The 25,468-nt window shown below is 52.3% G+C and overlaps 1 protein-coding gene across 1 annotated transcript in view; it reads right to left on the bottom strand.

Annotated features, from left to right (window-relative positions):
• Positions 1–9,101: 9,101 nt before the first annotated feature.
• Positions 9,102–25,468, bottom strand: part of RAB6B (RAB6B, member RAS oncogene family) — a 56,492-nt gene continuing 40,125 nt past the window's right edge. Inside the window, exons 3-8 of the mRNA XM_060100255.1 lie at positions 16,355–16,408; positions 16,064–16,169; positions 14,694–14,805; positions 13,572–13,665; positions 10,885–10,951; positions 9,102–9,259 (exon numbers count right to left, since the gene is read on the bottom strand). Coding sequence (XP_059956238.1) covers positions 9,195–9,259; positions 10,885–10,951; positions 13,572–13,665; positions 14,694–14,805; positions 16,064–16,169; positions 16,355–16,408 — 498 coding nt within the window. The 3' untranslated portion in view covers positions 9,102–9,194. The remainder of the gene's footprint in view (positions 9,260–10,884; positions 10,952–13,571; positions 13,666–14,693; positions 14,806–16,063; positions 16,170–16,354; positions 16,409–25,468) is intronic.

The raw sequence follows: 25,468 nt of genomic DNA, 5'->3' as shown, positions 1-25,468 counted from the left end.
CCTCTGCTTCTGTGCTTTGGTCTCTTTTTCCTGGAAACAAACCTGTCTGTGTATGGAACTGGGTGATTTCCAATTGCCTTTGACATTCATGGGCAGTACATCATGTAGTCCTCTGTGAATTTTCAGATTTGTAGGTGCAATTACAATATGGTCTCTGACATGTGAAGGAAGGTTGAAAACAGCAGGGCTGTGTTGACAGTGGTCTGTTCTTCATCAGCTCAGTGACTTGTCCACACTCCAGCCTCATAGCACTTAGGTTTCAAAAGCATGTTGTGAACCCTAGGAGTCGTCCCCAGGCGATAGAACTGTAAGTGCTAAATCCCCAAATGCCACTAAAATGTACGCTAGAAATGTACGTTCTAGTGGTTTCCCTTAACTGGGGAACATATGGAGATTTAGAAGCTATTCTGTTTTTCTGGATGCATGAATGCTCCTGGGCTATCTTCATGTGCTGTTGGATGAGCTCCTATTTTTACTGTCAGCTTGAATGCTGTGGAACAAATTCAAAATGAAAAAAGTTCTCTGTAGATTTTTGAAGTGCATATTCACTGATGGTTTAAAAAAATGGCGTTTTCAAAGTGAGGTTGTTTGCTGTCTTCTTAAATGTATGGCTTTTTTAATGGCTTTTATAAATGATTAATACATTTCTTGGTAAGCAAAACAGCCTGTCTAGCTTAAAGCATTTAAATAGAGTGGTAGAGTAGGTACAAATGGGAGCACGTTTTAGGATTCAGGGCCAACTCCAAGTTTCCAGGGCCCAGTGATTGCAGTGTACATGAGAACAAACTCTTCAATCCCTACCTCACACACTCAGGGACAAGCCAACTAAAGCCCCAGAGGAGACGGGGGTGGCTGTGGATACGTGAGGCACTGATCGCGGAGCAGTGCGGGACGAGCAGTGAACCGCGGAGGCGCAGGGCGCTCCAGGAGTGTGCAGTGGGGCGCCTGACCCCGTCTTGAGGGATGGGGAGAGGCACCGGAGAGGAGCCTGGAGCCGAGGCCGTCCCAGCGGGTGTGGCCCCCACGTACACACACTACGGCCCAGGCCTCTGCCTGCTGACTCCCCTTCCTGTGTGTCACTCTGGCTCCGAGTGAGGGGACTCCAGGGCCCCTCCTCCGCTGCCCGCACACCCTGCATCACACACCTTGCTGCTGGAGTATGAAATAAACCCAAGCTCACGTGGAGAAGACACTAAGAGTACGACCGGGCTTCCCTGGTGGCACAGTGGTTGAGAGTCCGCCTGCCGATGCAGGGGACACGGGTTCGTGCCCCGGTCCGGGAAGATCCCACATGCCGCGGAGCGGCTGGGCCCGTGAGCCATGGTCGCTGGGACTGCGTGTCCGGAGCCTGTACTCCGCAACGGGAGAGGCCACGACGGTGAGAGGCCCGCGTACCGGAAAAAAAAAAAAAGTATGACCGTGGCAGGGTTCTTACTGGGAAGCCCGACTGCTGCTAATGTTATTACTGTCTTCTGGACTCTTTCTTGCCCTTTCCTTATTAGCCGAGTAGTAATTTAAGGAAGTGGGTGAAGATTTAAGGAAGATCAGTGAACCGGAAGCTCAAAAGGAATGTGATGAATGTGACATGTTCACATAATCGTAGGTGATGCTCACCTGAATAAACATCAATGGCTTGATGCTTCCGTTAAGAGGCATGTGTGTTCTCTCAGCTTCTTTGTTGTTTTTTTCTGGTAATAAACTGTTTTGCTTTATCGGAGGAAGCAATACACAGAACAGGTGACTTGAAGTAGGGGAGCCAGGTTGAATTTTATTCAAGACCTAAAGATGGTCTTTTGAATAAGGAAAGTTATGTCTCAAACAGTGATTCTCAGATGTTAGTGTGCATCAGAATTAACTGATGCGTGTTAAAGAGCCCACCCGAGGACCCTGCTTCTGAGCATTCAATTCAGCAGCAGATCGGGTGTGGTCTCAGGAATCTGCATGCGTAACATGACCTCTACCAAGCACCTGGGGCTCCTGGGAGCACCCTCACAGGCGATGTGGCCTCCTGTGGTATCATGCGTGCCTTTAGTGTGTTTCGTTTCTCAGTTCTCTGGGCCACAAGCCCTGTGTAGTTCTGCTCACAGGGTGAAGGAAGCAGGCAGGTCGCATAGTCCCATCCTGCTTCCTAACCCTGTGCCACAGTCATCCCACTCTTGTGGGTCCGGGCCAGGGTGACGTCATGGTGACCAGTCCTTGGGAGCTTGGAAGGGTTTTCAATGGGAGGTCAAATTATTTTCTTGTGGCACTGAACCCGTTCAGCCAAAGTAGGCCCATTTCTTCATGGGATGGGAGGCCGGTATGGCCAGAGTGGAAAGAGGGCTGTGAGGTCACAGGGACCAGCAGACTAGGCGTGACTGTGTGTCACAGGTGAGAGCTGTGGCCTGGAACACCTCCTTGGGAACGTGGCAGCATCTGAGCCACTGCATGTTGGGGCCGCTGCCACCTGATGTGAATGGCCCTGTGCCCTGCGAGTGGGGAGGGGCAGGCGTGGTGTGGTGCCGGTGTGGAGACGACTGTGACCAGCAAGCCCTGGGCACTCACTGTCCTGGTACATACCAGCCGCTTCTGGAATGGGGTCTCCGTGGGTACTGAGCACACCCGCAGACCGAGGCCGCCTGTTTCTTCCAGCTCTTTCAACACTTTCCGAGCATTTGGGGACCTTGGTAGCCCCTCTGCTGCCGGGTGCCTGACGGTTTGCTGGGATCTTAGCTCCTGACCAACAACAGATGCTGTTGCTGGGGAATCCCTGAGGTCTGCTCATATCTCCCCACGCCCTGTGTCTCAGCGCCCCTGGGATTCCGGTGGCCCTGCTGTGTGTGAGGCACTTGGCTGTGTTCTGTCGGTTTGAGATCATTTCAGCCAGAATGTTATGCTTTTTTTTTTCTTTTTTAAGGTTTGAATTTAGAATGGAATTATCAAAGCTTCAACTGGTTATGTCCATTCTCACCTAAAGGTGCATTAGCAGCAGTTTAGATGCTAACCTCTTCTATTTCAGCCCTTCAGTTACTTGAAGGTGGTTGGTTACCTCACCTGACTTCTGCACAGGCAGGTAGTCCCACTTCCTTTTTCAGCTACGAAGCCCTAAACTGTTGACTACTCACAAGAACCGTGTATGGCGTTTATTCATTCCGAAAACGCCAGGCACCGTACCCAGCTCCGGGAATACTAAGTATGGCACAATTCCTGCTTTTATGGGCATATGGTCACTTTCTGAGGTGAAGAAATGTGCCCTTTCCATGTGGCCCCTGCTCTCCCCTCATTAGCATGGGCTCCATCTTGGCTGCACTGAACCGCCCACCCCCCACCCCCCCACTGCACGGGCCCCAAGGTCAACTGCCTCAGGGCTGCCCTCACCTTCGCCCTTTCTCCTGTTGCGCCACCCTTGCAGCCCCAACATGACCTGTGTCTCAGTGTCTCCTGCGATCCCAGCGTCCGCCCTGTGGTCCTGTCGTGGGTGAGGCACTTGGTGTTCTTGTGACTTAAGAGCTTTTTGTTTCAACTAAAATATGCTTTTAAAAAAAATTTGCAGTTAGCACAGGATTATCAAAGCTCCTGTCTGCACCCTTGGTCACTGGACAGCAAAACACAGCTACAGTGATATAGGAAAAGCCACCTTGAGCGACGTCCCTTGACGGCAAGCAGGGCACTCCGGGTAGGAGGACATTCACCTCAACCCTGATCTTCACATTCACGTCTGGGGAAGCCCAGCAGTGCTTCCCTCTCCCGCGGGGGAAGGGGGCTGCTGGACGTCCGTGTGAGCACCACGCTCAGGGGGATGGCCCACTGCCCTTCCCGTCTGCAGTCACGTGGCCCTGAGCACCACACTCTTGGGGAATGACTGCTTGTCTGGAACAGCTTTACTCTGCTTTGATCTGGTCCGTACAAGCACGTGCACTCGGCTCTCAGGCCTGTGCCCCCTGACAGGCCCGGTACCTCCTCTACCTTACAGTTTACACCTGGCAGCCAGGAAGGTTAGGCTCAGTGGGCAGGGACACCTATTTCCTGTTCCTCCTAATCAGAGATGGCTTCCTTGAGGTGGCAGATTGGAGGGTGTTCCAGAAACTTTAGTACCTTTAAAGGGGAAAGATAATTAGTGAAGTTGAACTTGAGGAAGAATAAGACCTGGTGAACTTGGCTTTCCCTAGAGCCCCAGGATCCCCAGCATTCTCAGACCAGGGCAATTCTGGGCCTAATCTTGGCCTTCGCGTCCTCTTTGGATTGGTCCTACCACTCTCCTGGCCTTCAGGGCATTTTTTAGTCTTGAGGTGACTGAGACCTGAAGGGCCATCTCAGGGAGTTTCTCTGGTGTGGGGTGATGCTGGAGGGTAGGAGGCAGCTTAGTGTCATCTGAAAGGTGATTATGGTTCACCTTGAATTCTTGCCCTTAAATACTTTGTAGAAATCACCGGAAGGGAGATCCAGCCCCTGTACCCACCCTTCCTAGCCCTCAGCCGTGGCGAGTGGAAAGCAGGGATGACGGGAGGTGTCACACAGCCCTGACTCTCCGTTCTGCCTGGAGTTTCCATCAGCCTTCAGGCAGAATGGAGATTACGGAAGTCAGTGTGCATTTAATCTTATTAGTGCGTCCTGCCTTTTCCCCCTTCTGAATTGGTGGAAAGCCCAGGTGAACAGAAGGGAGAAGCAAAGGGCTTTGGATGGTGAACACACCACCGAGACATGAGAGGAGGGTCTTCGTGGAGAATGCACTTGAAGAAATCTGTGTTTCCACATCACGCCCCGTCCCCCCCACCCATATATGACTGCACCACCTCGAAGCATTAGACAAGAGCCTTTGTGTTGAGAATTAGGACACTTTATTGTTTGATCAACATGCTGAGTCTTCCACATTTTACACAGTTTTATGTAAAGTCAATGTGGCCATTTAAATCTGCTGAGCCGGTGAGAGATGGAAATGCCACCCTCTGTGCCAATCACTTTTATGGGGACGGACGAGGGGGTAGGTGACACACATGTGATACAGGCTGGCCGTCGATGAATGGAGGCTTTGCACTGGAAGGAAGGTCTGAACCCCACTGCGAGGATAAGCCACACCCTGCCCGGAGTGTCAGCCACACAGGGAGGCGGGGGGTCTGGTGTCCAGGGAGTTCACACACTGTTCACACTCCAGGTTTGGGAACACTGAAACAGTCCATTTCAAACAAAAAGTCCAAAGGGTGCCCTGGTCTGACAATCAGAGTGGACTTGGGGACGCCCTTCTCTGCAATGGAGGAGCCTGAAATGTACGTGGGTTCTTTCCTGCCTCACTCAGCTACGCTGGACAGGCTTACATCCATCCGAACCAGAGTAGAGACGGCCCGAGGAGCACGCGTGCCCAGCAGCCCTGTGTGCCAGTGCACCGTCACATTTGTTACACACAGGCCAGCAGTGGATGAAGAGTGGAAACACCTTGGTTCTGACCCCTTCTGGCTTACTGGGTGACCGTGAGCAAGTGACCCTTCTCAGTCTTGGTTTTCCTGCCTTGCCACAGCAAGGGTTCTGAGCTCTCCGCCTCCATCGGCTGTAGCCAGGGGACAATGCCTCCCATTCTTGGGGGAGAGGTAGTTAGGAAACTAGTGCGCACGGGTTAATGCACAGACACGTCAGCTCAGCTGCCCTTTGTGTGGCTCAGACATACCTCCCAGCCCTCAGCTACCTGTTCTCACATCCCGACCTCCTCGCCCGCCTTCCGCCGCGTGAAGCCATGAGGCTGCTCTACCTGCAGGACACCGAGGCCAGCGGTTTCGTTGCCGTCACAGCTGGTCCTTGAGGGCAGGGGCTCCCAGCACCGACCGGCCACCAGGAAGACAGAGACACCGCGCTCAAGATGTGTTCTGCACCCTTAGCTACCACCATACAACCCTTGTTTCTGTTGCCTGAGACACTTGGACGGATCTGGCCATTGCTCCCCGAACCTGGGACATTCCAGACCGATTGAGGACGCTGACAGGAAGAGAGCGGTGACGGTGACGGCAGGGGGGCCTCTGACGGGGTCAGCACTTGCTCACCTTGGACCACACAGCCGCAGTCCTAGCGCTCAAGGTGCCGGCGCCACACTTTCCCTCTGGCACGTGTGTACATTCATAAATACGCTTCCTGCTGTTCCCACCGTACGCTCAATTTTTCAGATGCCCACAAAACAGGAGCTTTACCGACAGCTTTTCTTTGGGATTCCTCAAAGTGAAAAAGAGGGTTACAGAAGATGACCCAGCTCTACCCCCAGCCCAGGGCTGCTCTGTGGGGAGAGAGACTGAACCACTGGCTAAACGGAGATCATTTCCTAAAAGGATTCCTCCCCTTTGCCTGGATTCGGCAACGATGGGATACTCTCACTGTGTATGCTGAGGAAGTTCATGATATTTTCTTCGAGGGAACCTGATCATTTCATTATTGAACCTTAACTCTGAGACAAGATCCTGGCGACAAGCAAGAGCACAGTGATGGCACCTGCCCAAAACGGGAGCCAACGAGCCAACACCCTTCTGTGCTGCAGGTCTGGCTGCCCCGACAGACCCAGGAGTGAGGGGTGGGCATGAGGCCTGAGGAGGGCGCCCGTGGAACGGTGTGGCACCACCAAGACGGGAGAATGAGCCCGGGCTCAGGAGAGAGGATGTTGTGGACGCACTGGAAAAGGAGGGCTCACCTACGCCACATCAAGCCACACTGTATCTACTGCGTCTCTTACTATTCTTCTAGGCTGTGATGGAAAAATAAGTGGTGCCTTCGATATGTGTGCACATGAGAAGGGGACTGAGTTTCTACCTTTTTGTACAAGAATGTTTTAAGAAAAAGTACTCTTAGTACCAAGAACATAAAAACCCACCATCCATTCATTCACTGAGACCCAAAGAGATCCCTGCAAAGGGGGCTGTCCCAGGGGCCACAAGCAATGGCCCTCACTGCCAGCCAAGCCGGGTGCTGTCACGTGGACTCCTATGGATTCTCACGAGGTAAGTAAGCACTCTTCCAACAAGCACCACTTGGGGGTGTGCCATGGTGGGGCTACGGGCCCACGTGGGCATGCACACCTGTGCATACAAGTACAGACAAAAAACAGTGCACATATTCCCAGGGGCTAGTTTTGCCTGTAGTTAACACATCTATGCAGTAGTTTATTGATGGCAAGACAATCACAAGTTTTGGGACAATATTAAGTATTTCTTATTTCAACACGTTGCAGTACTTTTTTGAAATTCCAAAACTGTTATCACAATGCAAGTTCCAACTTGAGAGGAGGAAGAACAAGAATATACATTGAGCACATGAATCTCTGTGAGAATGTGTGTGTGGAAGGTGTATACACAAGTCTATCTCTATATATAATTATGTACACACATATAAAAACTCAACACTTGACACTGGAATTACGTTCGTACATTGGTCTATGCCTTCTGGAAGAGGAGCTCAGTGGGAATCCTGCTTCCTCTTTTCTTCACCCGAAGATACACTCCTCTCTAAAGATCAGCTCTGACACGCAGTCCCCTTAGCTGAGTGTGTGACAGACCCACTGGACAACTTATCAATGAGTCCTGCCAGGTCCTGCTGCACTTACGGGCTGCCAGTTTGGATTAGTTTCTGAGAAGTTCCAAATTCATTGCAATAACTTGTCATAGCCCTGCTTTATGGAGGAATTTACCCCCTACCACACCCCAGATGGTCATTTAGCTCATCTATGACAAGCCCAATAGCGGCCTGGAGGAAGAGCCAATGCCGGCTTGGAGGGCAGGGCTTACCGATTTTGGCCACAGTGGCTGCCCACTGCCTGGCTTTGTGCCAGCTCAGGGGTGGTGAGTCTGGGTCTATTTGGAATGCTGGCCAAGCAGTCTACATCACTTAGTGAAAGAGAGAGTTCTCTTCGGAGATTTTACAGATAGGTCCTCAGGTCTAAGTCCTCTCAGAAATGAGTCCAACGTGGCAAGGGCGTCTCTCTCTGGGAAGCCTTCTGGGGACCCCACTTCAGCCCTACCCTCAGGCAAGCAGAGTGCTGCTACAATATCTGCAAAGGTCTGTGCACAAAGATTTCAACTGCACTGTGCCAGAGTGGCAGAAACACGTCAAGAAGTCAGCTTTTGCAGAACAGCATCAACAGTATTAGCAACCAAGGATGGGCAAACATGCATCTTCCAGGCGGCCGGTCTGCAGACCCTCCCTTCCCCAGTCACAGACGGGCCAATACTGTGTGATACAGGCTCCAGCTTTCCTGGCATCCAAGGAGGAGGGCTCCAGGGGGCACACGCTGAGATTTCGTTCGCCCTTCCCTTCCCTGCCACCCAGCTGTGTGTGCTGACCTCTGGACAGGTTGGCTAAAACATTTTCCGAACTACACATGGTGCCCCCAGGCTATGAACCAGCCCACAGTTGCCAACAGCACCCCGTCCTTCCTTCCTTCCCATGACCTCTTGTCCTGCCAGTCACAGGCGGACCACAGAGAGCGGACGGTTGCCTGTGGCGAGTGCCCTCTCAAGGCTTTTCAGGGAGGGGAGAGAGGCAGAGATAATCCCGGTGGGCCTGCGGCTGGGCCCCCTGCAGTTCACGAGGCCTTGACTTCAGCTCGGGCCGTGGCTGATGCCCCACTCTGGAAGGACAGAGTCAGAGTTGGCTCTTGAGAGGCTGTTTCATTCAATCAGTGTTTGATGTAACCAGGTAGGGCCTGTTGGGTGGATGCTGGTTGGTCTGGGCCAGACAGCCCGGGGATTGGAATCTCATTAAATGGCCCAGTTAACTGTTCAAATGTATTGGTCTGGGGGTGGGAGGAGAGCAGAGGTGATGCACCGCTCAAAGAGGACAGGAAGGAGGAGGTGTGTGGAGAAGGTCCTCTGTAAGTTTACAAATATACAAAAACGAAAAAGCACATCCTTCAAATAAAAATGACTACATTTTTATCTGGCAAAAAGTTGTATACACATGGTTTAAATTTTTTTTTAATTTTAACAGTTTTTGGCAATCTTAATAAAGTACAATATATTACAACCAAACCAAAAAATAGTTGTTTAAGTAACAGCTGTTAAGAGTGACGTGATCCCTGATGCCCAGCCTCCCTCCCCCAAACCCCCCACCCCGACTCCTAGAGACAGAGAGAAAAGAAAGATCCTCCCATCTGGATAAGCTCATCTCCCACCCCCCTTAGGAAGCTAACCAATAGGAAGCAACACAACAAGCGAGTAGTGTCAGAGGAAGCCTGCGGTCAGGCTGCATTAGCAGGAGCAGCCACCCTCGCTGGCCGGAGGCTCCTGGGGTTTGTCCAGCTTGATGTCGATCACTGCAGGGGGCGGGGCTAAGGAAGACGACGCTCTCGGAGGAGCTCCCGCCCCCGCTCCTGCCCCGGTGCCCCCTAAGGGGCCCTGCGCAGCCCCTCTGTCCCTCAGCAAACACCCAGGAACTTGCTCCTTTCTTTTCTGGGTGGGAAGGAGGCAGGGTCACCAGCTCCCACCCTTCCACCTCCTCCCCGACCCGTCCACGTGCCCTCACCAGTATCCACCAGAAGTAAAACTTGTCCTGGGCTGTGGGACCATCATCTAAACACAGGCCCGACAGACCCTTTCTTACAAGGCTTCCCGGTGACCAGCCTCGGCCTCGGCCGTGTTACCTATCAGCCCCACCCCAAAGTGCCCAGGAGGTGGAGCCTGCCGGCCGGGCACGGAACCCACCTCGCAAAGTGCAGGGCTTCACAGGCCTTGCCCAGGTGGGCACAGCAACCCCGACCCCTCAAGCTCCCGTCAGAACGGGTCGCTTAGACCTTGAGGCTGCTGCTGTGAGAACCCACATCCCCGGGGAGGATGTCAACATAGCCCCTCTCCAGCCCTTTTCACGGGCGCCGTGGGGACTGTGGGCTGGAGAAGCACCGATCGGAACCGCCAGAGGAGCGGGTGGAGCGTACACAGCCAGGCCGCTCCCTCTGCCCTCACCAGGCTGAAATCCCAGTCAAGCCAGGCCTGGTCACAGCACTGCACAGAAGCGCCCTTCCTGTGGGGCTGGGCGTGGGTAGGGGTTGGAGCAGCCCTGCTCTGGGACCCGCTGCCCGTGTCCTAGGGAGGTTTTGTGGTCCCTGGGTGAGGACGCGGGGAGAGGTTCTTCAGAAGCTAAGTGCTATAAAGAGCCGTGCTTCCCCTAAAGGCCACTTACCACTTTCCCTCCTCACCACGTTTTGGCCACCTGGCCATGGCATATTCTGAGTATGACTTTGTCCATGACTTTTCCTGATTTTCCCTAAACCCCAATTTTCTTACGTACATTTTTATCCTGTTTTGTGTGTACGTAGCGTATATATACATAAACACACATTTTTTACAACATGGCAGACTATAAATAAACTAGTAAATAGACAATGAACAACTGCCTTCCTTCCCACTGGGCAGATCAGACCACCTCTCTGAGCCTCCGTTTCAGCTTTTGGGTGTGGCCTGAGTTCTGGGGTGGACGGTGTGGGTGGTGTGCAGACCCTGCCCCCAGAGCAGTGGGGAGGCCCGGGCTGTGCAGGGCAGGCAGGAGAGGAGACACCTGGTGGGGCAGTCATCTCACGTACAGGTCTGAATGCACAGAAATGGAGATTCTACGTGTCCCCATGAAATACAAGTCTGTGTTCACTGGAAAGCAGGGCACTTACTATTTCTCACTCCCCGCACGGTCACTCCACACACATCCCTCTGGCGTTCCCACACTGTTTTGGAAGCTTAGGTGGTTCGAGCTGGATGTGGTCTTAAGGACCTTGGAGTTCAGCCTCATCCCTGTACAGAGCAGGCCCCGCCTAACAGCTGTCTGCCAGGAAGGCTGGCCTGGAGACCTGGCAAGGGTCTGTCCACTGTTGTAACATACCACGCGGATAAATCAATGACTAAATGGCTTCTGCAGCACATCTTTCCCTCACTTGTCAAAGGAAAAGGATACTGCCTTCTTTGCTTTTCTCCTGGACGTTCTCCATTCCAGGCAGCGCCGAGGCCACGCGTCGGAAGAGCTGGGGAGAGGGGGAGACGCAGCGTGAGCCGCCGTCCCTGCCCTCCTGCTGCCGGTGTCTCCACCCCCGACCCTGCTCACCCTGACCTCGGGCCCTGCTCCCTGTCTGTCCCACTGACTGCACCCTGGACAGCAGGGGCTGCACCTAACTTCTCCCACCTGTGCCCCCAGCACCTCTCAGGGCGTTGGGCCCCGGCAGGCCTCTCACCCAGGCAGGCTGGCCACAGGGTCACGAGGGGCTGAGTGTGGGTCATGGTGATGGCAGGGACCTACCCCAGTGCAGAAAACGATCTAGGTCCCGGGAGACAAGCTTCTGGCCCGCCGCCCATCTAGGGACCCGGTGTGGGGAAGGGACTTTCGACCTGCCCTTGAGACAACGACCCTCTCCTCAGGGAGCCCTGAAAGTCCACGGGCATCGGGGCAGCTGGGAGTCAGGGCCACACAGTCACAGTGGAGAGAGATTTTTTTCGGAGGGAATAAGGACACAGGGGTGTGAATGTGACATTGTGGGCTTGCTTGGGTGTGGGTGAGTGCGATGTGCGTATTGTGTGTAGAGGCGTATGGGTGGTGTGGTGTGGATGTGTGTCATCTGTAGGGGGGGAATGAGTGTGTATAGTGTGCACATGTACACATGTGGGGTTTCTGTGCGTGTAAGTCTGTAAGGTGTGCATGAGGACTGTGTGCGTGTGGTTGTGTGTGTGTGTGTATGTGTGTGCATGCGTGGAACCTAGCGGATGACAGCAAGTACAAGGCACCAGAAGATCCCGAATTCTCTCCCATCTCTCTACAAACACCAACTGCAGGAACCAGGTGAGCTCTGGGCTTAAAACTTCTCCACTGCCTGAGCTCTCTGAAGACAGGGTGAGTCTTATTCAAGGTCTCACCCCAGAGCCCAGCCACATGGGAGCACCCAGGCTGGGTGACAGGACCAAAGGCGGTAAGGGTCCGGGCAGGGAAGCCGCTGGTGGGCTCTGCATGGTATGGACCCTGTGGGCGGGCTGCAGAGGGGCTCCGAGCGTGGCTGGCAGAAGTGGGAGTTAGATGGAAGCTCTTGGGGTCACATGGGGGCTTCTGAGAGCAGACATGCTCACGTTCAGAGTCCAGGAGGCTGCATTGCATGGAGATGCCTCTCCACCACACAGACTTAGAACTGACCATACACAACTCCGGCTCAGACCATCGCCTGGCTTCCAGAGCGATCTGGAAAGGGGGGCACCGGCATCTCCCTGACCATGGGGGCGGAGGCTACCTGCCCTCGGGGCTGCTGCCCTCTGCTCCCCTGCCCCCCAAGCCTTTCCATCAGGGCCGCCCAGAGCAGCAGCCAGTGTCTCCTGCAGGCCTCCAGGGACAGGGAGCTCCCTCCTCCAGGTGACACCACGGCCACCCTGGCCTTACTCCGAAGGAGGCTGGGAAGGGGTGGGAGGGAAGGGAGCCATGTTGATGACCTTCCAGCTGGGGCGGGGGGCGGCACTGAGTCCTGGGAGCTCGGGGCCGCCCATTCCGTCCCTTCCTGCTCCTCCGCCACATCCCACTGGCAAGGCACGGCCCAGGCGGGGTAAAGCCGCACTGCGTGAGGCCGGCTGCTGCACTGGCAGCTTGTCTAGTACCCCTGGACACTGCTGGGGCCGGCAGGGCAGAAGTGACCCCCAGCCAGGCCCCGACACCCCTCCAGCGGCACCTGTGCCCATGCCGGTCCCCTGGCCCAGGCCACCCCGGCTCTTCATCACCTCTCCGAGTCCCCTTTTCCCTGCAGACAGGGGTTCCTCACCTTTTCTGAACCAAAGATTCCTTTGGCAGGCTGGCGAAGCCTATGGGCTCCTTTTAAGCATGTGCAATGAATTACATGTAAGTTTTATGTATCGAAACAAACTTCTAAAATCTTTAAAGATACAGACTTGTGACTAGAAGCGCCTGTGCTTCCTCGGGAACCTGTTAAAGAGCAGAAGCCGGCAGGGGGTCTGACAGCCCCTGAGACACTGAGGTGGGAGAAAGTTCAAGAGACCTGCGACACCGCCATAAGGTGATAAGAAAGCGGCTGTGACCTCTGTCGTGATAAAGCCACAGGCGCTGCCAACATACGGAGTTGTGTTGCCTACCTCACAGCTGCAGGAAACGCTGGAGACCTGTCAGAGGTTAGCGCAGAGACACTTGTTTCCCACCTAAGTGCACTGACCTGCTGAATTCCATCCGTGGACTCCTTGGGGGTCTGTGGGCCCAGGAGAAGCCCCCTGCTCCCAGGCTCAGCCCTAACCCCACCCCCTCTACGGCTCCTCTGAGGCTTCTGACTCCCAGGCCTCCCCGCCACCGTGAGCTCCGACCGCACCGTGGGTGGGCTCTTTTCTCCAAGCCTGCCCGGACCGCTACAGCCCTGAGCGCTTGCCAAGCACAAGGCAGGAACCCCAAAATGCTGATTGCATAGGCTCTCCTGCACGTCCACCCCACGTGAGGTAAGAAGCAGGGGAACGCTGCTTCTCCTGGCCTCCTCGAAGTTGCTGGCTGATCCCATAGCCCCGAGAGCCTGAGGGCGAGCAGTAGAGCTCTGGAGGCTGCTCGCTCCCCACCTGGCGGGTGGACGGCGCCCCCCCAGTCACTAGCCCTTGGCCGAAGGCGGCGAAGCCCACCTGCTTCACGTTGTAGCCGGTCTTCGCGCTGGTCTCGATGAACATGACGCTCAGTTCTTTGGCGCGCTGCTCCCCCTCCTCGATGGTTATCTGCCTGGAGGGGAGGCGAGAGGGGACCAGCTCAGTAGGGAAGTAGCCCCTGGTGGGGGCGGAGGGAGCAGCCTCAGATGATGGGGGTCCCTCAGTCAGCCCTGAGGTCAGGGCTGGACCCCAGGGCTCCCTCAGGGCGCAGCAGGACACCAGCCCCTCCCTGCTCCTTGGCAGCTCCGTCCAGGTTGGGAGCAGGCCCTGAGGCAGGTGGCTGCTGTCCTTCTCCCAGGGTCACCACGGCCAGAGCCAACATTCGTAAAGCACTGCCAGCCACAGACCGCCTCTCTGGGTGGTACCATCAGCCCCGTTTTCCAAATGAGAACACTGAGGTTAAAAGTAATGCCCCCAAGGTCACCTACTGCAAAGGAGCTGGGCTTTGAACTCCGTTTTCTTCACTTCAAGGACAAGATTCAAAGAAAGCAGCCTCTAATTCAGATTATTCCCTGAACGGTCAGAGTACATCTCAGGAAGCCCTCAGTCCATGACTCATTGCTCCATCTTCCCCAGGAGATGAGTGGACCAGCGCAGGGAAGGGCGCTGGGCCAGCCCTGTGCCTGGAGGACGGTGCGGAGCAGCCGCTCCACGGAGAGCGTCCCACCCACACACAGCGGAGGCCCAGGCCCTTCACAGCCACACCCACGTCAGCCAGGCCTTTCACAGGGGCAGGGCCGGTGGGAGGCCGAGTGCTGCTGTGTCTGTGTCTGCCCTGAGGCCGGGCCCAGACCGTGCGCTGCTGGGCCAGCCAAGTGCATATGGCTCCACTCAGGCCACGCGTGGAGGCCTGCCCTGCCCCTGCCAGCCTGGAAGGTGGGGCTTCAGACATGACACACCTGTGGGTAGGCGTCTACCAGGTGCTTTCAAAGCCTCCGGTGCCCCAATGGGGTCCTTCCCAGATGCAAGGGGACAGGCCAGATAGGATGCTGGGCAGGGGGCAGCTCACAGGGGCTGCTCACGCACAAATCCCACCACTCTCCATCCAGGAGGAGCTGCAGAGGCATGGAGGGGGCCCGGTCTGCAGCCCCCTGTGCCTACCTCTTGTCGGCCAGGTCCGTCTTGTTGCCCACCAGCATGATGATGACGTCGCTGCCTCTTTCTGTTCTGACATCATCGATCCACTTAGAGGTCTGTTGGAAGGAGTTGAGATCTGGAGGCGGAAAGTGCAGATAAAACAGGGCGTGAGCGGCAGCCCTGGCAGGAGAGGGGGCGGGCGGGAAGGGAGTGAGACCAGGAGCAGGAGGGAGGGGGGTGTGCACCCTCAGACACCTGGGCGGCGCGGGAGCACAGCCCAGTGGGCCTGGTCCTCCCGAGGACGCCCACACGTGTCTGTGGAGCTGCGCCCGGGGTGCCCGAAGGCCCCTCATAGGCTGAGCCAGCCACTCTCTGGGGAGAGAAGTCACGGCATCTGGAAGGCCGCTGGGTCACGACTTCCTACTAGTGGTCCTAGGGCCCACCTGAGAGCCGGACCTGACTTTGGAGGCTCACAGCAGAGTGAGAAATGGGTGCAGTAGACTTGGCTGAGCTTGGAAACAGTGTGACAGCGTGTGTGTGGGACCGCAGCAGCTCCCAGGGCAGGAGGGCCCTGTGGAGCGGCCTCCCACTGACAGGAGCTCAGAGGGGTTTCTGAAGAGCACCCTCAGGCCCTGAAAGTAAGGGGAGGGGGGAAGGCGGCCCCAGGAGCAGATAAAAGCCAGGAGAGGCCAGGCGTTTCAGGGCAGCCCCCTCCTCAGTCAGAAGCTGTGACAGGCTGCACAGAAGAGCAGTCACAGGGCGACGCTCACCACTCAGCGGCCCGCAGGCCCAAGGGGAGCGGAGGCTCCCTTTCCTGGAAACCTGGGCTTCCCGCAGCCTGACCTTCCTTCTGCTCAACATCAGGCTGCAGAAGCCCGGGCCTCCTCAGGGCCCAGCTCCTGCTCTCAGGTGTGCAGGGAGCCTGCGGTCAGAGCCAGAGGCAGCCGGCTGGGCATCCTCCCACCACACCCATGACTGCAGCCCAAGCGCTTGCCAGGTGTGTGCCCTGACACCTGCCTGGGCAGTGGGGCTCTGCACCAGGCCCTACCCCTCACCCCAGCCCCACGAGCCTCCCTCAGGGCTGTGCGTCGTTCTTGAGAACAGCTGATTTGGCCAGAAGAGCCACAGTGTGTGAGAAGTGCAGGCCACCCAAGGCCCTCTTGGACCCGCCGGGCCTCCCCTCCCAGGGAACCGGGTAAGGAACTGGGGTGCTGCTGACAAACCACGGCTGCCAGGTCAAGGTTGGCCTGGGGACCAGCGTCTTCTCCCATCTTCACACACACACACACACACACACACACACACACTCTCTCTCTGCAGCCTGGCTGGGGCCGCACCTGGCCCCGGAGCCCCTGCGAGCTGCCCCCCGCCCAGCACGCAGGCCCCACACTCACTTGTGATGTCGTACACCACCACGGCCACCGTGGAGTCCCGGATGTAGCTGGGGATCAGGCTGCGGAACCTCTCCTGGCCGGCTGTGTCCCAGAGCTGCAGTCGCACCTGTCACAGGGAGGAAGGAGGCTCAGGGGGCAGTGAGGTCCTTGTGGTGGGAGTGGGGGCTGAGGGAGGGCCCGGCTCTGGGATGCTGGCCAGGCACAGGTTCTCAGTGGTGCCCAGCACGGGCCCCAGGGGATAGGTCCCAAGGAGCCCTGCCCATCCTCCCGGGTCTCAAGTCAGGCACTCACCGTACGATCCTCCAAGTACATGGTTTTTGACAAGAAGTCGATCCCAATGGTTGCCTGTTAGAGAAAAGCACAGAACGGTCAAACCCAAAAGGTCTCAGGCACAGGGGCAAAAGCTGAGTCACCAGGCGGGGACACAGCCAGCAAAAGGGGTCACCCACGCCGAGCCTTAGGTGGGCTCTGCTCTGCCGCCCCACCCCCAGCTCAACAGTGGACCCTCTTGCCCCTCTCAGAGGGAGTGAGTTTGAGCTAAACAAGGATGGGGATAGGTGTTGAGGGAGTGATACTCTTTGGAGAGGAAGAGAAAGGTGCTTTGGAAAGGAGAGGAGAGAGCAGGTGAGGCGGCTTCCCCAGCAGCAGGGCCACTGGCACGCGTATCTCCTGCCCCGCTCGGGGGGCGGGGGGCCTGGAGGAGCAGGAACAAGCCTGCCGGGCCCCGCCTGCCTCCTTCCCTCCCAGCCTCCACTCGAGGCTCCCAAAGCTTTTCTCCTCAGCCCTGGAACTCGAGCGCCTGGCGGGGGATCACCACTGCCCAGGAGGTGGAGCGGGGGCAGGGCGGCTTGCCACGGGGGTGGGCAGACAGCAGCTGGCTTTCCCCAGGGGCATCACAGCCACCCACAGCAGCATCTCATTGCGAAACCCACCGGCTCTTCTCTACCCAGACCGACACATTGGAAGCCAAATGTCTAGGTCACGCCTGTGCCTCCTCTGTCCTGGCACTAGGAGACGCAGTTGGGCCAGATGGCTGGGACCCACCACTTACTTGCTGTGTGGCTTGGGGCAGGCCTCCAACCTCTCTGGGCCGAACCTGCACCCAGTGTTTGTGACGGGAGCAAGAGGCTGTCAGCGTGAAACAGTCACTGCTATGTAATTAATAATAATGGAGACTCCGACCCAGCCTAAATGTCAGGGCACTGGTTAAGGACACGGTGGTTCATCCAAATGATTAGAAACCTTGGCAGCCATTAAGAATCACGTCCTTAAAAAATATTTGAGGATTTTGGGAAATGGTCATCAGGTGAAAGAAGGCAGGTCACAAAACGTCATGTACAGTGTGATTCCAACTTGATTAACTGAAGTAGAGATACAGTATTTTTCAGATTTTCTTAGACGTTGACGTGAAGGGACTACACTCAGGCCTTAATGGTGCTGGTGTCTGAGTACTGATACTGTGGGTGCTTTTTTTTTTTGGCTTCTTTCATTATACCTTTCTCTATTTTCTACAATGAACATATAATAGTTCTAGAAGCATAAATAAAGCATTTTGAAAGAAAAATAGGGTTGAGAAATAAGCTTCATTGAAAGGAAAATTGTGCGGTGACTTCTGACTACAAAAACCACAACCAAGGGCTTCCCTGGTGGCGCAGTGGTTGAGGGTCCACCGGCCGATGCAGGGGACACGGGTTCGTGGCCCGGTCCGGGAAGATCCCACATGCCGCGAAGCGGTTGGGCCCGTGAGCCGTGGCCGTTGAGCCTGTGCATCCGGAGCCTGTGCTCCGCAACAGGAGAGGCCACAACAGTGAGAGGCCCGCGTACCGCAAGAAAAAAAAAAAAAAACCACAACCAAGGAAGCCCAAAGAAATAGAAAAACCCACGTCTGCAGGCCCCCCAGCTGACTGCAAGCAGGTGCACGTATACTCCCACCCTCACGCATTCCACAAAGGAGTTAAGGTGGCTGCGTCCTCCTGGAAGCTTGCTTTAGTGCAAAGATAGGGAGTGTCAAGGAATCATACAATTCTACAACATGCGTGCTAAGCAAACACCTTAGACACGACTCAATCCCCTGCTCTGGAGAGCTGGGAAGTTAAAGCTCACGCCCAGCGTGACTGTGCCAATCAGAGGCAGTGCTGGGAGGATCTGTGTAAAATCTTGGCATCACTTGGGCTCTTTCAACCCCAGCTTTGCACACCTTTCCTGCGTGGTGTAGCCACTGGGGAATAAGTGTGGAATTGACGAGCAGCTTGTGGACTGAGCCTTGTTCCTTAACAGTCACACTACCTCCACTTATTGGTATCTGTTAGAGCAATGATCCTTGTCTGCTGTCATGGAGAAATGTACAGAGCAGGCGGACATCTCTCAACTTCAGTGCTCAGTGGGCTCCCCAGGGACTGCCAAGCTCCTTCTGTAAAGTGACCCTTGAGCTAAAAAACCAGGTGTATGACCTCAGGATTGGTAGCAGGGACTGCTAGCTGTCCCCCAACATGGAGTCTCCCTTTCTATGGTATTAGGACTCCAAACGTTTAGATGAACTCATGGCTGCCCCCAATAAAGACCGTATTTCCCAGCTTCCTTTGTAGCTGGGTGGCTAAGTTCTCTGGTCAGTGGGATGTGAAGGTGACATTTGCATCTTCTGGGATGGGTCCTTCATGGGGAGAGGCGATGTCCCCACAGCTGCCCCTTTCCCTTTCCCACTGTTTGGAATAAAGACAGGTGATAATAAGTCATATTGGCCCATCCAGATGAAGGTGACAAGAGTAGTGGCGACCGATGAACCAGACAGAGGAAGCCTGAGCTCCTGCCTATAGAGCCCCCTCAGCAGCCTGAGACTCTTATGCCCAGACTGCTGTGTGACAGAGAACTGGACTTCTATTTCGCTTAAACCACTGTTATTTGCAGTTTCTTTTAATACAGCCTAGCTCTAGCCTAACTAATAGAGCAAAGAACCACGGAGAAACATACCCCTCGAGGGTAGGCAGCATGGATGGTTGACAGTGATGTTCCTGATGCTAATGTAACAACGACAGCCCCATTTCGCCTCACGTGTGCTTCCATGGAGGACAGAGAAGTCACCAGATGACATGACAAGGACTGTGCCTTGTGGATCAAGCTCTGGTGAAGCTCAACCCAGTGGCCTCCATAATCATAAACACCATTTGCTGCACACTCACATACTTTATTACCCCTCACAAGAGCAGATCAGTGGTAATGATGAAAGTAAGGCTGAAAGGACCAACTTCCTATCTCTCCAGCTCTCTCCCACCTCTATTCCCACTTTCATGCTTCTTCTATATCAGAGAAACACCTGGTTCCTTAAGTGCCCAGTCTCTCAGACCTGTTCCGGCCAAACTTCCCACCCAGCCAGGCCGTAGAGCCACAAAAGACCTTCCCACAGCTGCACACAGTGGTGCCAAAGCACAGGCACTGTCCTTGGATGTGGCTGAGGCATCAGCTCTGATCAAAAACATCTCCCTAAGTTTTGCTTCCAATAATGGCTAAGTAGTTTGTATCAAACTAACCCACCCACAGATAACTATTATAAACTCTGCACAAATGCAACAAATAACAATTGGCAATCACTGAAAAGTGACCAAAAGCAGGCAGAAAATGGAGGGGTTATAATCTCTAAAGGAAGGTAAGAAAACAAAGTGAGATCCTATGCTTAACCAGTTTTTCCTCTGAGGTAGCTTCCTAGTCCCACCAAGTTAGAAGGACTTGGTAAACTCCTCAGGCATTTCATGAGAACCCCAGAAGGGTCAGCTTTGGGAAAAAAGGACATCATCTCAGGACTAAGGGTTATATCAGAGGACTAAGGAAAAAACCAAAAGAGACCTATCTTAACAAACTTTAAATATGGTAAGTAGGTTCCATGTCCTAGCTATTGTAAATAGTGCTGCAATGAACACTGTGGTACATGACTCTTTTTGAATTATGGTTTTCTCAGGATATATGCCCAGTAGTGGGATTGCTGGGTCATATGGTAGTTCTATTTTTAGTTCTTTAAGGAACCTCCATACTGTCTTCCACAGTGGCTGTATCAATTTACATTCCTACCAAAAGTGCAGGAGGGTTCCTTTTTCACCACACCCTCTCCAGCATTTATTGTTTCTAGATTTTTTGATAACAGCCATTCTGACCTGTGTGAGGTGATACCTCACTGTAGTTCTGATTTGCATTTCTCTAATAATTAGTGATGTTGAGCATCTTTTCATGTGCCTCTTGGTCATCTGTATGTCTTCCTTGGTGAAATGTCTATTTAGGTCTTCCGCCCAGAAGATGTGACACATATATACAATGGAATATTACTCAGCCATAGAAAGAAACAAAATTGAGTTATTTGTAGTGAGGTGGATGGACCTAGAGTCTGTCATACAGAGTGAAGTAAGTCAGAAAGAGAAAAACAAATACCGTATGCTAACACGTATATATGGAATCTAAAAAAAAAAAAAATGATACTGATGAACCTAGTGAGAGGGCAGGAATAAAGACACAGCCATAGAGAATGGACTTGAGGACACGGTGGAGGGAGGGGAAGCTGGGGTAAAGTGAGGGTAGCATCGACACATATACACTACCAAACGTACAACAGATAGCTAGTGGGAAGCAGCCACATAGCACAGGGAGATCAGCTCGGTGCTCTGCGAGGACCTAGAGAGGTGGGATAGGGAGGGCGGGAGGGAGGCAGGTGCATGAGGGAAGGGATGTGGGAACGGATGTATATGTATGACTGATTCACTTTGTTATAAAGCAGAAACTAATAAAAAAAATTTAAAAAAAACCAAACAACCCAATCCAAAAATGGGCAGAAGACCGAAATAGACATTTCTCCAAAGAAGATATACAGATTGCCAACAAACACATGAAAGAATGCTCAACATCATTAATGATTAGAGAAATGCAAATCAAAACTACAATGAGATATCACCTCACACCAGTCAGAATGGCCATCATCAAAAAATCTAGAAACAATAAATGCTGGAGAGGGTGTGGAGAAAAAGGAACCCTCTTGCACTGTTGGTGGGAATGTAAATTGATACAGCCACTATGGAGAACAGTATGGAGGTTCCTTAAAAAACTACAAATAGAACTACTATATGACCCAGCAATCCCACTACTGGGCATATACCCTGAGAAACCATAATTCAAAAAGAGTCCTGTACCAAAATGTTCATTGCAGCTCTATTTACAATAGCCAGGTCATGGAAGCAACCTAACTGTCCATCAACAGATGAATGGATAAAGAAGATGTGGCACATATATACAATGGAATATCACTCAGCCATAAAAAGAAACGAATTTGAGTTATTTGTAGTGAGGTGGATGGACTTAGAGTCTGTCATACAGAGTGAAGTAAGTCAGAAAGAGAAAAACAAATACCGTATGCTAACACATATATATGGAATCTAAGAAGAAGCAAAAAAAAAAAAAAGGTCATGAAGAACCTAGGGGTAAGATGGGAATAAAGACACAGACCTACTAGAGAATGGACTTGAGGATATGGGGAGAGGGAAGGGTAAGTTGTGACAAAGTGAGAGAGTGGCATGGACATATAGACACTACCAAATGTAAAATAGCTAGTGGGAAGCAGCCGCATAGCACAGGGAGATCAGCTCAGTGCTTTGTGATGACCTAGAGGGGTGGGATAGGGAGGGCGGGAGGGAGGCTCAAGAGGGAGGGGATATGGGGACATATGTACGCATATGGCTGATTCACTTTGGTGTAAAACAGAAACTAACACAGTATTGTGAAGCAATTATACTCCAATAAAGATCTACTAAAACAAAAAAACAAAACAAAACAAAAAACCATGGTAATTAAACTCTTCCAAAAAAAAAAAAAAAAGGATTCGTTGCCCATAATTTAATTCCCCATTGAAATAAAACTCAACACTCTTCAGAGGAAGGTAATAGAATCTACGAATCTCTACAACTTATTATTCACAATGTCCACTACACAATAAAAAACGATTAGGCATGAAGGCAGGAAACTTAAGCCATAATTAATGGAAAAAAACTCAATAGAAACAGATACCCAGATGACTCAGATGTTGGATTAGTAGACAAGAACTTTAAAATAATTATTATAACTGTGTTAAAAATATAAAGGAAAAAGATGAATATGATGGGTGAATTTCAAGAGATATATGGAGACTAAAACAAAACCCAGAAATCTTAACACAAAAAAAACACAATACCTGAAATAAAAATGCCTTGGATTTGAATAACAGCAGCTAGGACACTTAACTTGAAGACAGTCCAAAAGAAATTGTTCAAACTTAAGCACAGATTTTTAAAAGGTAGAATAAAAATGAACAGAACTTCAAGAACTTCTAGGGCAATATAAAGACCTGATATACATGTAGTTGGGGTTTCAGAAAGAGTAAAAACAAACAAACAAACAAAAACTAATGGTCAGATATTTTTTCAATTTGATTAGAAACATCAACCCGCAGCTTCAAGAAGCTCAGTGAACCTAAAACAGGATACAAAGGAAACCACACCCACACAAGTCATAGTCAAATTGCTGAAAACTAAAGATAAAGAGAAAACCTTAACAGCAGCTAGGAAACAGGAAGACACAATACATACAAGGAAACAATGTCAGGAAAGATGGTTGATTTCCCTTCAGAAACAATTGAGAACAGAAGACAATGGAGCAACATCTTTAAAATTCTAAAAGAAACAAACCACCATCATCCCCATCATGTCAGCCTAGAATTCTAAAGCCAGTGAAAATTTCCTTCAACACTGAAGGCAAAACAAAAACATTTCAGATAAGGGAAAACTGTGATCATTTGTCACCAGTGAGCCCTCATTACAGGAAACACTTTAGGCTGAAGGGAAATTTTACAGATGGAAGTTTGGATCTTTAAAGAAGGAATATAGGAGCACCAGAAATGGTAAGTCTGTGATATATAAAAATATGTGACTTGTCCTTGACCACCTCCTGTTTCCACCCACATCAGTAACAATCCCTAACATCCTCCTGTTTTGTCCCTGAGTCATCCTCTGCAAGACTCACTCTCAGAAGATGGCCTCAAATCTACTTTACAACATCAAGTACAAACCACTTCAATTCCTTGCTTTTACCCTCTAATATAACAACAAATGATACCTACAGTAACAATGACTAAACATCTGAGCACTTATCATGTGCCAGGTAAGAACTTTATATGCATTACTTAACTTAATCCTGATAACCTGTGCCATGAGTTATGCTCTTTAGTATTTATATGTTTCTGCTAAGAAGACTGAGTAAAGTTGATCCCTGAGCAACGTGTGGGTTAGGGTTGCCGACCATCCACACAGTGGAAAACCCGTGTATAACTTATAGTGGGTCCTCTGTATACGCACTTCGGTTCCTCCATTCAACCAACTGCAGATGGTGTAGTACTGTAGTATTTACTACTGAAAACAATTGCATATAAGTGGACCAGCCCAGTTTAGACCCACATTGTTCAAGAGTCAACTGTATAAGAGATGCTAAATTACTTGCTCAGCGTCCACAGCTGGAAATGGCAGAGCCAGGATACAAAGATATTTGCAAAGTTGTCTATGTGTGTCCAGCTGTATCTCCATCCCTCCAGGCTCTGAGCATTTGTTCCTTCTGTCAAAGCAAGCCTCTCCTTGGGGTTCTCTTGGCCCTGAGCCTCTCAGCCATCAAGGTTCTTTTCTCTTTTCTCAACCCCTCACTCTCTACTCACTCTTTCCTTTCATCCAAGAAACATTCTTAAAATTCTTGCATCCTTAAGAAAAAACCCTTCCCTGTCACTAAGTGGCTCTCCAGCTCTCTGCCAATCTCTCACCGCCATTCCCTTGGTATGCTTCTTGGAAAAGGGCCCAAACCAGCTGTCCCCACGTCCTCTCCTCACCCACTGCTCAGTGGTTTGACTCCTGCCCCTCTGCCCACCAAGGCTGCTCTGGCTGTGGTCGCCATGGCCATTCATCTCCAAATTGTAAGGACACTCTATCGGCCAGACTCTGCTAGTACTTGACCCTGTGGACCAGTCTCTTCCTTGACACTCTTCCTTCCTTTGCTTTCATGACGTGACTTGTTTCTGGCTCTCCCTGCCTCTCTAACTGCTGTCCCTTATTGGCCTCTTACAGGATCCTCTTCCTTTCTCTGTCCCTAAAATGTTGGTGTTCCCTACTGTTTTGTGTCAGGGGACCTCATTTACTGTCACAGCTTCAAAAAGGATGTGCTGGGCTTCCCTGATGGTGCAGTGGTTGAGAATCTGCCTGCTAATGCAGGGGACACGGGTTCGAGCCCTGGTCTGGGAGGATCCCACATGCCGCGGAGCAACTAGGCCCGTGAGCCACGACGACTGAGCCTGCGCGTCTGGAGCCTGTGCTCCGCAACAAGAGAGGCCGCAACAGTGAGAGGCCCGCGCACCGCAATGAAGAGTGGCCCCCGCTTGCCACAACTAGAGAAAGCCCTCGCACAGAAACGAAGACCCAACACAGAAAAAATAAATTAATTAATTAATAAACTCCTACGCCCAACGTCTTAAAAAAAAAAAAAAAAAGAAAACCACAGCTTTAAAAAAAAAAGAAAAAAAAAAAAAGGATGTGCTGCTGGCTTCCCAACCTACATTCCAGGCCTCACCTCTGTCCTGAGCCCCAGATCCAGGTATCTGACCGCTTACTGGACATGTCCATCCACGTGTCCTCTGGACCTCTCACTAAACATATGTGTCCCGCCCGGAGCCCATCAGCCCCCTCCAGACTTACTTCCTCTACTTCCCCATCTCGATGAATGGCACCTCCACCTCCATAGATGCCCAAGCCTCCAGAAGCCCTCCTAGGTTCCTCCTCTTCCCTCGCTCTCTCGTCCACCCCCTCACAGCAGAGGAATCACTGAGCTGATCCTTTGCCTCCTGAGTGTTTTCGCCTGTCTGCTTCTCTCCATTCCCCACCAGCACTGCCCCAGTTCAGGCCTCCAGCTTCTGGTACCTGAATAGCCTCAACAGCTTCCTGACTGGTCTCTCTGCCCTGAGGTTCTCCTGACTGGTCTCTCTACCCTGAGTTTCTCCCTGGATAAATCATCTCTCACCAGCACCAGTGTTATCTTTCTAAAACATAAATCTGACCATATCACTCCCTATTCCCCCCAGGAAACAATCCAAACACTTCAGCTTGGCCTGCAAAGGGTCTGCCCCTCGCTTCCTTTGACCTCATTCCCCTCTTTCCCAGCTTGCACTTTATACTTTAGTAATAATACTGTGGTCAGGACTCTACACACACAAGTCACTTTGTTTCTGTGCCTTTTCTAACGCTCTTCCACATGGTTAAAACCTAATCAGAGATCAAGATTCAGCTCCTCTGCTGAATCCAGTCATCTTCTGAGCCCTCAGGTTGGCGTCAGGGCCCCTCATTTAACAGTTTCTCTTCTAAACTGGAA

Source organism: Mesoplodon densirostris, chromosome 5, assembly GCF_025265405.1.
Source record: "Mesoplodon densirostris isolate mMesDen1 chromosome 5, mMesDen1 primary haplotype, whole genome shotgun sequence".
NCBI lineage: Eukaryota > Metazoa > Chordata > Mammalia > Artiodactyla > Ziphiidae > Mesoplodon > Mesoplodon densirostris.
This window is presented reverse-complemented; position numbering and strand designations above follow the sequence as displayed.